We start from the raw sequence: 13,529 nt of genomic DNA, 5'->3' as shown, positions 1-13,529 counted from the left end.
GAGCTCTTTTGCCATTTTGACATCAGCTCTCTGCCTTCAGGATTGTGGTATATCATTCTCCACTAATATCCTGAACCTTATGACACAATGATCATTGTCCTCCACTGATGCTTGATCCACCTCAGTGCTAGGAACCAAGTCCATCAATACATCACTTTCGAGGAAGCATCACTTGACCCAAAAAGTTAACTCTGATTTCTGTCAACGGATGCTGCTAGACCTGCAGAGCTTTTCCAGCAACTTCTATTTTTGTTTGATTTACAGTATTCATTGTTCCTTCCGTTCTTATTAGGCATCACGTCTGGTTGGACTGAACACCTGCTGTAGGAAACTCTACCAAACATAATCTAGACACATTTGCGCCTCATTGCCCCTTAAATAAACCAGTTTGACAGCCTGTATTTGGTTAATTGAAGTCTCCTATTATAGCTATCCCGTATGTTGGCATCTGATTTCCCTGCACGTTTGTACCTCTACATCTTTCCACTAGTTGGTAGTCTATAGATTACACTGAGCAATCTAACTGCACCCTTTTTAAGAGTCATACATCATGAAAACAGACCACACCGACTACGTTCACAAAAAACTAGGTCCAGTTGCCAATGCTTGGCCCATATCCCTCCAAACCTTTCCTATACATGAGCTCATCCAAATGTCTTTTAAATATTCTAACTGTTCTTGAACCACTTTCTCTGGCAGTTCATTCCACACACAAACTATTCACTGTATAAAAAAGTGGTCTATTTATCCCCTGCCCTATTTTAAAATCTTTCTCCTCTCACCTTAAAACATGCCCCCTAATTTTGAACTCCCCCCAACTCTATGAAAATGCTATATTGGTTATTAGTCTTATCTCTGCCCTTCATGACTTTACAAACCTCAATAAGGTCACACCTCCATCTCTTGCGCTCCAGTTTCAAAAACAAGGAAAAAAACTTCCCAGTCTCTCTCTAAACCCACCATTCCCAGCAACATCCTGGTAAATCTTTTCTGAATGCTCTGCAGTTTAATAACACCCTTTCTATAACTGCAGACATAACTCCAGAAGAGGCCTCAACAATGTCCCGTGCAATCTGAACACTCAGGTCTGAGCAGTGAAGGCCAGAGTGCTAAACACCTCCTTAATTACCCTGTGCGCCTATGATGCAAATTTCAGAGCATTATATACACCTGAACTTCTGGGACCCTGTTCTACAAACCTACCCAAGGCCCTTCTATTAATGTAGAAGTCCTGTCCTTATTTGTATTATCAAAATGCAATTATTCACTCTTATTCAAATGAAACTGCCACCTGCCACTCATCAGCCCATTGATCAAGATCTCTTTGTAATCTTAGATCACCTCCTTCACTGTCTACTTTATCACCAATCTGTACTGCCCTTGATCCATATCACTCCATTCCTGTACGCTCATGCGCTTATCTAAAAGTCTCTTTAAATGTCCCCATCACATCTGCTTCTACCACAACCACCACCACCATCCCTGCCAGTGTGTTCTAGACTCCTATCAGTCCCTGTGCAAAAAGCCTGCCCCTCTCAACTGCTTTGAACTTCTTCCCCCTCACCTTTATATGCGTGCCTTCTAACATTGTTTCTCCCAGAGTGGAAATATCCAGTCTCACTATCAACCTTACCTATCCATCTCATAAGTTTATAGACTTCCATCAAGTCTCAACTCCACCTCTGCTGCTCCAGAGAAAACAACCTGAGTTTTTCTAGTCTCTCCTACTCATACTCTCCAATCTCAACAGTATTCTAGTACGCCTCTTTTACACCTTCTCCAAAGCCTCCACATCCTTTCTGGATTGTGGCGCCAAGAACTGAACACAATCCTCTAAATGTGGTCTAAGCCAAGTTTAAGCCAACAACACTTCCTGACTCTTGTACTCAATTCCCCAACCAATAAAGACAAACACGTCATACACCTTCTTTACCAACCTATCTACTCGCATTGCCACTTTCAGAGAGCTGTCGACTTAAACGCCAAGATGTGTACGTTATTGCTGTTCAAGGTCCTGCCATTAACTGCATACTTTTCCTGAACATTTGATCTCTCAAAACGTAATACCTGGCACTTGCCCGGATTAAATTCCAACTGCCATTTCTCAGCCCATACTGCAACTGATCCATACCCCACTGTATCCATTGACAACCTTCTACACTGTCCACAATTCTAACAATCTTTTGCATAGTCTGCAAACTTACCCACCCATCTAATTTTCATTCATGTCATTTATGTAGAGGTTCCAGTACAGATCTCAATGGAACGCCACTGGTCACGGACCTCCAACCTGAAAAACACCCTTCCACCAATACCTTCTGTCCTCTCTGGTCAAGCCATTCGGAATGCAAATGGCCAAGACATTGTGTATCCTTCTGGATGAGCCTTCCACAGGGGAACTTGCCGAAAGATTTGCTGAAATCTATGTAGACAGCATCCACTGCTCTACCTTGATTGATCACCTTGGTTATCTCCTTGAAACAGACATGGCCTACCCCTCGCCAAGCTGTGCCATCTATTCTGAATCAGACCTTGCTTTTTCCAAATGCATGCAAATCCCGTCCCTAAGAATTCTCTCCAATAGCTTCCCAACCACCGAAGAGAGACTTACTGGTCTACAGTTTCCTGGATTATCTCTATTTCCCTTCTTGAACAGAGAAACAACATCATCAACTCGCCAGTTCTATGGGGTCTCTCCAGTGGCAAGCAAGGATACAAAGATCTTAGACAAGGTCCCAGCAATCTCCCCTCTTGTTTCTTGCATCAATCTGGTATAGATACAATTGGAGTGCGGGGACTTAACCACCTTAATGCTCTTCAAGAGACCCATCACTTCTTTCTTGATCTCAAAATGCCCTACCACATGAGCATGCTCCACATACATCTTACGATCCTCCATATCCTTCCAGGTAAATACCGACACACTCCTTTAGGATCTTGCCCATATCCTCTGCCTCCAAGCACAAGTTCCTTCTTTTTCCTTGAGTGGTTTTACCTTCTCCTTAGTTGTCCTCTTGTTTTTAATGTATGGAATGCCTTGGGATTCTTTTTAACCTTGCTTGCCAAGGTCCTTTCACAGCCTCTTCTTGCTCTAACTCCCTGCTTGAGTTCTTAGTTGCTTCCTTGACATTTGTCATGGGCCCTGTCTGATTTTTGCTACCTCAACCTTAGATATGCTTCTTTTTGCCTTTTGACTGAATTCACAACCTCTCATTATCCAAGGATCCCTAAAATTGCCATTTTTATCCTTTCTCCTGACTGATTGTACCATTGGAGTGAAGGGACTTAACCACCTTAATGCTCTTCAAGAGACCCATCACTTCTGATTGTAGAAAAGGCTTGGTCCAACACCTGATGGGGCGAAATCAGTTGAGGAAGATTCACCTCAACTGTCCTGGTATTTCCTCGATTAAAAAATGGCTGCCTGAGCAAAGTTTTAATTAAATGCCCGGTAGATTTTGAGGAAGGTCTAGGAACTATCAAAGGAGGCAAGACTACCTTGCATGCTGACCAAAAAGTACTTCCACAATGCTGCAAGGACCACCTATTGCCATTTGCCTTACAGGCAAAATCAGAAGTGAAGGAATCATCAAATCAGTCCAGATTTGGAAACAGCAGGAACAGTTGTATTGACTGTCGTCTTTGTGGGGATTTTAAACACACGGTAAATTACCTTTTGCAGCTGGATAAAAATCCAAACCTGGCATTGAGATTCATACATAAAGCTATGTTTTTTTTGGGGGGGGGGGAGCGTGGTATGTTGGGGGTGTTGAGGGGTGCTGTCTTTCATAAAGCTGGACGTGAGCCATGCGTACTTGAAACTGCAGTTAGATGCAAATTCCCAGAAGCTATGATTAATACTCTTAAGCATTTGTACAAATTAGACTGGTCGTCATTTGGGGTATCATCAGCCTGTGCAATTTTTCAGTGCACAATGGAGAACATTTTACAAGATCTCTTCCACGTTGCTATTTACCTAGATGACGTCAACAGGGAAGACAAATAAAGGAGCACTGCAATGTTTCTCCCTGGCAGCAGACACCTGAGAAGAAAGGAAAAATGTGTCTTCCAGGCACCCCAACTGACCTACTTGGGCTAGAGGGAGTTGTCAAGATCAGGTTACAGCTGTTGGAAGATCAAATAAGGGTGATCAAAGGTGCCCCGGCTCCTGCATCAGTATTGGAGCTCAGGTTTCTCCTTGGGCCATTGAACTGTTATGGAAATATCATACATAACCTGGCCACCATCTTGTCACCTCTGCATCAACTCTCGAAGAAAGGTTAGCCTGGTCATGGCTGCCTAGTCAAAGCATAGCCTTCACACAAGTGAAGAAACAGCTATCATTCTTTAAGTTGCTGGCACATACGATCCCAATCGATACCTGGTATTCTCGTCCAATGCCTCCACATATGGCACTGGGGTCATATTAATACATATTAATGTGAATGGAGAGGACATCCAATACCTTATGCAGTAGCCAAAGTCCTGGTCACAAAGTGTAAGTATGCTCAGATACAGAAGGTTTGGCATCAGCATTTGGAATGAAAAAATTCTACCTCTACAATGATGTATAGTTCAGTAGGTACAGTGGTCCTGAAGCACGTGGACCAGAAGAAATCTGCAAACACGACAACGGTGCTGGAGCAAAACAAGCCCTGGTTCCTCGACCTTTTGACTATTCTGGAATCCATAGACTCTCTCTGTCAAGTGTTGATGATATCTTGGAGTTGGAGATGGATGCGACATCTTTGCCACATGGAGGGAAGGTTGGATTTCTTCTGAGTTGCTCCTGGTGCAAGAGGTAAGCGACTGTGCATTACATACCACTGATCTAAGAGGCAGAGGTGGAGTAACCTGGCCCAATGCTAAGATGCCCCCAACAGAGGCTACAAGAGAAAGAAGTGGCCTACATTTGCAGTCTTAGAGGGGGTGCAATGTAGTGATTGTAACCAGATCAGCCAGGTGGATCTCAGAATCAGTTCCTCGAATGGGCCAGATTAACAGCCTCAACGAGGGATCCCTAGCTGACAGATATAAACAGGAGTGTCAGCTGGCTCTGAGGAAGCTGGGTTAGTGTCAAGGGCTCTCCATGTATAAAGCAAGAGTGGCCAAGCAACAGGATACCAACCTCTGTGGAGCTCATTTCATTCTTTTCCTGTTTTTGCACCACTAATTAGTAGCCCATGCACCCATCACATAAATGGTACACTTCATTTTGAACTTCAACTAATTAAATGCTGCCTTTGGCTTCCGGAGGACTCACCTCTCCCTCTCCACCCCACGCTACCCCATCCCTTCCCTCTCTTCTCTCTCCCTCTCCAATTACTGACTTGCAATGTTACAGAACAGAAAGAACAATTCTTCTTTATTAACCCTGCACTGTTGCTCCTTTTCACATCTTCTCAAGACCTTCTGTCTAAAAATATTTGGCAGTCTTCCTCAAAGAGAACCAGATCTATATTATTCCCAAACATCACAAGATGCCTAGATAACAAAGTGTGGAGCTGGATGAACACAGCAGGCCAAGCAGCATCTTAGGAGCACAAAAGCTCACGTTTCGGGCCAAGACCCTTCATCAGAGAGGGGTATGGGGAGAGGGTTCTGGAATAAACAGGGAGGGCAGGGATCTCTCTTCGACCTGCCTCCCCTTCTCTCCCTATTTATTCCAGAACCTTCTCTGCATCCCCCTTTTGTAATGAAGGGTCTGGGCCCGAAACGTGCTAAGATGTTGCTTGGCCTGCTGCGTTCATCCAGCTTCACACTTCGTTATCTTGGATTCTCCAGTATCTGCAGTTCCCATCACAAGATGCCTATGTAGCTGTTTGTGCCTCCAGCTCATTAACTAATTACCATGCCTTAAGTATTTATACGCATGCTCTGCATGCAAGAGGTCTTGGTGCATAACAACTTAGCCAGGAGGTCCAGCTTCAAGTTTCACCTACGTTAGAAGTTTGTTATAAAGACCCATTCCAGCACAGAAGAGGGTCATCCCTACATCAACTGATTAAACTTGTCACCAATTTTAAATCGCACTGTCCAGAACTTCATCTGGAGCCTTGCATGTTATTGTGCTTCAGGTTCCATGTAAACGAGAATTTGAAGATTGGTTTGCACCAGAGATATTAATGGAATAACATCCCATTAGTTTTTATGCTCCTTATCTTCTCACACAGGGGTATGTGGAAACTGTCTAAACTTCCTGCCCAAATAGGATTGGGTGGAAAACAGTCGTTGAGGTGTGAGACTCCTGTAATTCTGTAAAGGGGTGAAACTTCTGTAAAGGTATGAAACTTCTGTTTCTACCCAAGTGACCAGGTCAGTGACCTTTTGCTCAAGCCAGACACTTCAGCAGCTTGAAATCACATTCTGTCATTATCAGTCACTTTGTGAACGATCAACGCTGTATCCAGTTCTCTATGTTCCAAATGTAGTAATTGTTTTATGTATCAGCCAAAAGAGTATAAAAAGTGTGGACTATCCGCTGTTCAGGGAGAATCGCTCATGGAACTCTGCACTCTGTGCCGGCTTGTGTACACGCGATCCTCCAGCTTGTGCTTAATAATAAAGGATTGTGTTTTTGTAGCCAGGTCAGTGTCTTGCTATTGCATCAAGTCCGTGAGGGTCTCCAAAAAAATGAACCTAACACACCAAAGCAGCAAATTCCAGATATCCATCACCCCCTCCCCTCTCCAAGCCAAGTTTCCATGATAGCAATGATATTATGCTGCTACGTGTCTATCAGCTCACTGGCTTTATTTGCTCTACTCTTTGTACTATACATATTTTAAACACTGCCAAATCCCAAGTTCGATACAGTTTTAACCTCTACACTCTCCAGCTTTCAGAACTCACTAACTTTGTGACCCCATTCCTGAGTTAGACCGTAAGATATAGCAGCAGAAGTAGTGCGAATGGCCTATTGAGTCTGCTCTACCATTCAACGAGATCATGGCTGATCTGATAATACTCAGCTCCACTTTCCTGCCTTGTCCCCACCATCCTTGATTCCCTCACTCGTTAAATTGAGCACTGTGCCTTCAGATGATGTCACAAAGAGCAGCATGTAGATGAGAAATAGGGGAGGCCGAGATTTGTGCAATGCAGATACTAGACATAAGTGACGGAACAGATGATATTGAAAAATGATTCGAGAGTAGCTAAGGAGGTTAGACTCACACAGCACAGAAAAGGCCCTTCAGCCTACCAAGTGTGCACTGCCAACTACCACTAAAAATGCACTAATCTCAATCACCTACACCTATCCCATATCCTTGAATGTTATGATATTTGAAGTGCTCATCCAAATTATCTTTTAAAACAAAACACACGACTTTTGGCTTCCACTACCTTCCCAGGCCCCACATTCCAGATTCCCACCATCCACTAAGTAAAAAGTATTTTCCCCAAATCCGCTCTGAATGTCCTGCCTGAAAGCTATGTTCTCTCATGATTGACCACTCTACCAAGAGGAATAGCTGCTCTGTATTCTCCCTGTTGATACCCCTCAATCTCATACACCTCAATTATGTATCCCCGCAGTCTTGTATGCTCTAAAGAAAACAATTCATGCCTACCTCGTCTCTCCTTGTAGCTCAACTTCTCCATTCCAGGCAACATCCTGGTGAGAGATAATGGGAACTGCAGATGCTGGAGAATCCAAGATAATAAAATGTGAGGCTGGATGAACACAGCAGGCCAAGCAGCATCTCAGGAGCACAAAAGCTGACGTTTCGGGCCTAGACCCTTCATCAGAGAGGGGGATGGGGAGAGGGAACTGGAATAAATAGGGAGAGAGTGGGAGGTGGACCGAAGATGGAGAGTAAAGAAGATAGGTGGAGAGAGTATAGGTGGGGAGGTAGGGAGGGGATAGGTCAGTCCAGGGAAGACGGACAGGTCAAGGAGGTGGGATGAGGTTAGTCGGTAGATGGGGGTGCGGCTTGGGGTGGGAGGAAGGGATGGGTGAGAGGAAGAACCGGTTAGGGAGGCAGAGACAGGTTGGACTGGTTTTGGGATGCAGTGGGTCGGGGGGAAGAGCTGGGCTGGTTGTGTGGTGCAGTGGGGGAGGGGACAAACTGGGCTGGTTTAGGGATGCAGTAGGGGAAGAGGAGATTTTGAAACTGGTGAAGTCCACATTGATACCATTAGGCTGCAGGGTTCCCAGGCGGAATACGAGTTGCTGTTCCTGCAACCTTCGGGTGGCATCATTGTGGCACTGCAGGAGGCCCATGATGGACATGTCATCTAGAGAATGGGAGGGGGAGTGGAAATGGTTTGCGACTGGGAGGTGCAATTGTTTGTTGCGAACTGAGCGGAGGTGTTCTGCAAAGCGGTCTGCAAGCCTCCGCTTGGTTTCCCCAATGTAGAGGAGGCCACACCGGGTACAGTGGATGCAGTATACCACATTGGCAGATGTGCAGGTGAACCTCTGCTTAATGTGGAAAGTCATCTTGGGGCCTGGGATGGGGGTGAGGGAGGAGGTGTGGGGGCAAGTGTAGCATTTCCTGCGGTTGCAGGGGAAGGTGCCGGGTGTGGTGGGGTTGGAGGGCAGTGTGGAGCGAACAAGAAAGTTACGGAGAGAGTGGTCTCTCCGGAAAGCAGACAGGGGTGGGGATGGAAAAATGTCTTGGGTGGTGGGGTCGGATTGTAAATGGCGAAAGTGTCGGAGGATGATGCGTTGTATCCGGAGGTTGGTAGGGTGGTGTGTGAGAACGAGGGGGATCCTCTTAGGACGGTTGTGGTGGGGGCGGGGTGTGAGGGATGTGTTGCGGGAAATACGGGAGACGCGGTCAAGGGCATTCTCGATCACTGTGGGGGGAAGTTGCGGTCCTTGAAGAACTTGGACATCTGGGACGTGCGGGAGTGGAATGTCTTATCGTGGGAGCAGATGCGGCGGAGGCGGAGGAATTGGGAATAGGGGATGGAATTTTTGCAGGAGGGTGGGTGGGAGGAGGTGTATTCTAGGTAGCTGTGGGAGTCGGTGGGCTTGAAATGGACATCAGTTACAAGCTGGTTGCCTGAGATGGAGACTGAAGGGTCCAGGAAGGTGAGGGATGTGCTGGAGATGGCCCAGGTGAACTGAAGGTTGGGGTGGAAGGTGTTGGTGAAGTTGGTGAACATCCTGGTGAGCCTCCCCTATTCACCCTCTAAGTGTTATCACATCCTTCCCATAGTGAGGTAGCCAGAACTACCACAGCTGTAGCCTAACAAATGCTCTGTACAATTCCAACATTACCTCCTTCCTCTTCAACTCTTGGCCACAACTGACGGAAACAACTGCCCCATATGTGTTAACTATCCTATTCACATGTTGTGCCAACTTCAGGGGTCTGAATAATTACCCCAAGATTTTTCTCCTCCTCTAAGCAACCCAGTGTCCTGTCATTCATTAAATACTTTATCATCTTGTTTCTTCTTCCCAAATGCATTACTTTGCATTTATCAGGGTTAAATGTCATCTGCCACTGGTCTGCCCAACTAACCAACCCATCTACATATTCTCGTGACCAATCTTGGTGTCATCTGCACACGTGCTTAACATTCCCTCTACATTTTCTTCTGTATCATTTACATGTATAACAAAGGAAAAGAATTGCAGTACTGATCCTTGTGGCACACCACTGGATACCATGCTGTAATCATTCAGACAGCGTTCTATCACTAAGCCAATTTCTGATCCATCCCACCCAGTTTTCCTCAATTCCAGCTTCAACTTTCTCAATCAGTCCCCCATGTGGGACTCTGTTCAAAGCTTTGCTAAAATCCAAAAAACACAAATCAACTGAACTTCCTATACACTGGATCACATTTTCAAAAAGATTCTGAATTTGTTAAGCAGGGCCATCCTTTGACAAAGACATGCCGACTATCCCTAATTAACCCATCCCTTTCCCAATGGATATTAATTCACTCTTGCAGATTTTTCTCCAATAACTTCCCCACCACTGATGTGGGACTCACCAGTCTGTAATTTCCTAGTTCAACTCTACTTAAAAAGTGCTATCATATTTGTTATCCTCCAGTCTTCTTGCACCCTCCCCTCCCTGAGGCCAGAGAGGAATTAAAAATTTATGCCAGTGCCCCTGCAATTTCCCACAGCAACCTGGGATGGAATTCATCCAGGCCAAGGGATTTGTCTGTTTTTAAGTCTGACAGAGCCTCCAATTTCCTTTCATTTCAATTCAATTCCAATCATTTCGTATGTTACATTGCGCAACTTCCTCAAATAATGCCTTTTCCTGAATTCTATACCGACATTCTCCTTGAGGATAAAGACTGAAGTGACATATTCATTCAACATCCTTTCAATATCCTGCTGCTTCACACACAGGTTGCCCCCTTGGTCCCTAATGGGCCCTATTCTTCCCTGAGTTAACCTCTTCCCTTTAAAATATTTATAAAATGTTTTAGGATTCTCCCTAATTCTGTTTGCAAATAATTTTTCATGTCCCCCTTTTGCTCTTCTAATTGCTTTAAAGTTGCCACCTGAACTTCCTGTACTCAAGTGCCACAACTGAATTGCTCCCGTTAGACCTGGCCTACTCTTGTTCCTTATCCAGTCCTGATTTGCCCTAAACATCCAGGATTCTCAGAACTTATTGCCCCTTACCCCTCAAGGCTAAGTGCTGGGCCTGTAGAATGTACTTCATTATCACTTGAGCTACAATACAGAAGTACAGAGGGACACATCTTGGTGTTCTTATAGAAAAGGGATTAAAGGAATGCAGAAGCATTACCTACAAAAGGTAGTTACCACAGTAGAAAGGTTTCAAATGACAGTCCATTTTCAGCAGCTCAGCACATGCGCCAGGCCCAAGACCACCAATTGTCCTGTTTTGCTCCAGCCTCCAGTCTGCTCCTCAATGGCACTCAGCAGCCACAAAGCTAAGTTGCACTTGACCAGGATTCATCCCTTAGCCCCTCCAAGTATTCTCCCCAGCTCCTTTCTGAATATCACCCATTGCTTCGCTGTAGATTTACCTGAAAGGCGATGATCCCCATCCAAGGTTAGTAGGCAAGAATGGCATTGGTGACTGCAATCCCACCTAACTGAACATCTTTGAAGTACCAGGTCCTGAATAGATCAAAGTTCTCCAGATGTGGCCTAAATCAGAACTTGATATAAGTGTAACATAACTTCTAGCCCTTTTCATTTCAGTCTTATACAGACTATAGATTGTTCTAATCTTTTAAAGTTATTTTCAAACCTGTCCATTAGTTTCTGATTGTTTCTGCATATGAAACCCTAAATGTCTAAGATCAGCCATGATTAGCTTTCTACAATTTGAGTAACACCTTTTGTTTGAAATGGAACTGACTCTGACTAGTTTCTGTGCTGACAGAGAAACCATCAATCACCACCTCCTCGTCATTGGCCCAAAGCTGCTGGATGCTCCTCAAGATCAGCAAAGCAGTTACAATACACCGTTCAAAAACATACAAAGCTGCTTGTAGGCTAGGACAAAGGACACAAAGTACACACTTGCAAAGATATTGCATTTTCTGCAATTCTGTGGCCAGTTGAATAATATTTTGAAATGTAAACTTGTAGGAAAAGCAGTCACCAGTTTTCACACAGCAAGTTGGCACGAACAACAACTAGATGAATGATCAGATCATCTACTTTAAGCAATGTCAGTTGGAAACTAAAATACTCAAAATTCAATCAAAATCAACATTCACTCAAATCAAAGTTACAGACTTGGGCCTCAACTTCCATTCTATCACTATTTCTTGCCCTCTCCTTTCTTTCTCATCCCTTTGATCTGAAGAACTTTTTCCTCCAAAAACTGACATGTATATTTTCCATAGCATTCAAAGTTTATATTCACTGAACGAGCACAAGCTGATGTTTTTCTGATTGCAACTAAGAAAAATCAGCAACTTGGCAAAATCAGTCAGCTCACAGTAATTCCAGACTCGATCAACCAACTTGACAATGTTCATCATGACACGCAAACTAATCACCACAGATCATGCAAGCGTCACGTGTTGTCCATTTAGAACAGTTTTCTAAAGGTCATGCATCTTTGGAACTCTCAAGATCATCCAGCAGATTCTTCAAATGCTTTAAAGTCAAGGCAGAAAACTTCTTGTTAAGCAACAGGGTGAAAAGTTATCAAAAAAGTAGGTTAAAAACAGATCATCCATGATCTTATTGAAAGACAAAAGAAGTTCAAGGAGCTGAATGATCTCCCCTGTTGCTTGCTCATATGTTTCTACTACCTGCAGAGTTTGTAATCATTAGTACTCCATTCTACATAGCTGAAAATTTTCTTCCCCCATATACACAATGTTTCGAGCCAATTATCTCAATCCTACCTCATGAAACTTCGCTGTTCAGAAGTGAACATTCCAACACCCACCATTACACTCTCAGCACCTACTAAACAGGAAGAAAGCAGTTAAATTCCAACAGGACCATCACCAAAAACTAAGTATTTTCTGTTTCTCTCGAAACCTGCAGGATTGCCTTAAAGCTCTGCGGGGAAGAAAAAGGATAGCAATCTTCATACCGAATAGGCGTGATCATCCTGTTAACAAAACATGCCTAACTGTTGTATTTGCCTCAAAATCGTTTTTTTTAAAAAACCAAGGAGTAAACTAGGCCTGACAGAATGCTGGATTAACATAAATCCACCAAACAGTACCGCTGTTTGGAAAACAAAAAGCTTTTCCAATTCCAGAACCACGGCTCTAATACAGACTTCATAGCCAGTTTAAAAACTCAATGACAATCAGTCCCCTCGCACCCCCTCAAGATACACAGGCCCACTCCTCTGGCCGGACCGCGCCAGGCCGGGAAGGTAGGAGCAGGCGGCCCACTCTTCACACACACGGGTCGGACTTGTAAGTGACAGCGGGCCTGGAATCCCCAGGGCCGTTTTACCTGAACGGGTTCCTGCAGCACTGTCATGATGTAAGAACCAGTCTGTACCAAGTAGCGCGGCTTCTCATCACACACAGCTCGGCCCAGGATTCAAATTTCAACAGTCACAGCCACCGTAGCCTAACGGCCAGCAGGACGACGACACACCGGACGGAAATCACCGAGTTATGCCGGGAATTGCCGAACCTTGTCGGGAATCGCCGAACGCTGCCGGAAGTTGTCGCCTCACGACCGGAAATTAGTTAGGTGAGAGTTGTGAGGAGTGAGAGTGGAGGGCGTATAGTCCTGAGTCCATCCCAGCTGATGGTAATATTCTGCAGGTCACCTTCTACGGTGATGCTCACCTCGTGGACCGTAAGATTTAATATTGCTTTTGCTTCCTTCGCTGCTGTGAGCAGTAACTGGAAATTTCTAAAGAATTGCCAGTGTATTGCAAATTCTTTTCGTGCAGATGGAAACCATTTGGCCCATTGTGCCTGCATTATCACTGCGCCATTTTGCTGCTTTTTTCAACGTAAGCCTGCATATCGTTACGATTTAAATAATCGTCTGACGCCCTCTGAACGCTCTGAATCTAGCTCCTGTACACTTCCAAACAGTGCATTCCAGGCACAAAAACAGAAATTGTTGCAAAAGCTCGGCA

The 13,529-nt window shown here is 44.6% G+C and overlaps 1 protein-coding gene across 2 annotated transcripts in view; it reads right to left on the bottom strand.

Annotated features, from left to right (window-relative positions):
- The window catches only part of cdc27 (cell division cycle 27), a 104,652-nt gene extending 91,615 nt beyond the window's left edge, over positions 1-13,037 (bottom strand). For both annotated transcript variants that reach the window (XM_059638691.1, XM_059638692.1), the window contains exon 1: positions 12,887-13,037. In XM_059638691.1, the coding sequence (XP_059494674.1) occupies positions 12,887-12,913 (27 nt within the window). In that variant the 5' untranslated portion in view covers positions 12,914-13,037. The remainder of the gene's footprint in view (positions 1-12,886) is intronic.
- Positions 13,038-13,529: the final 492 nt, after the last annotated feature.

Source organism: Stegostoma tigrinum, chromosome 31 (genome assembly GCF_030684315.1).
Source record: "Stegostoma tigrinum isolate sSteTig4 chromosome 31, sSteTig4.hap1, whole genome shotgun sequence".
NCBI lineage: Eukaryota > Metazoa > Chordata > Chondrichthyes > Orectolobiformes > Stegostomatidae > Stegostoma > Stegostoma tigrinum.
Note: the sequence above shows the minus strand (reverse complement) of the source record. Positions and strands in the feature narration are given on the sequence as shown.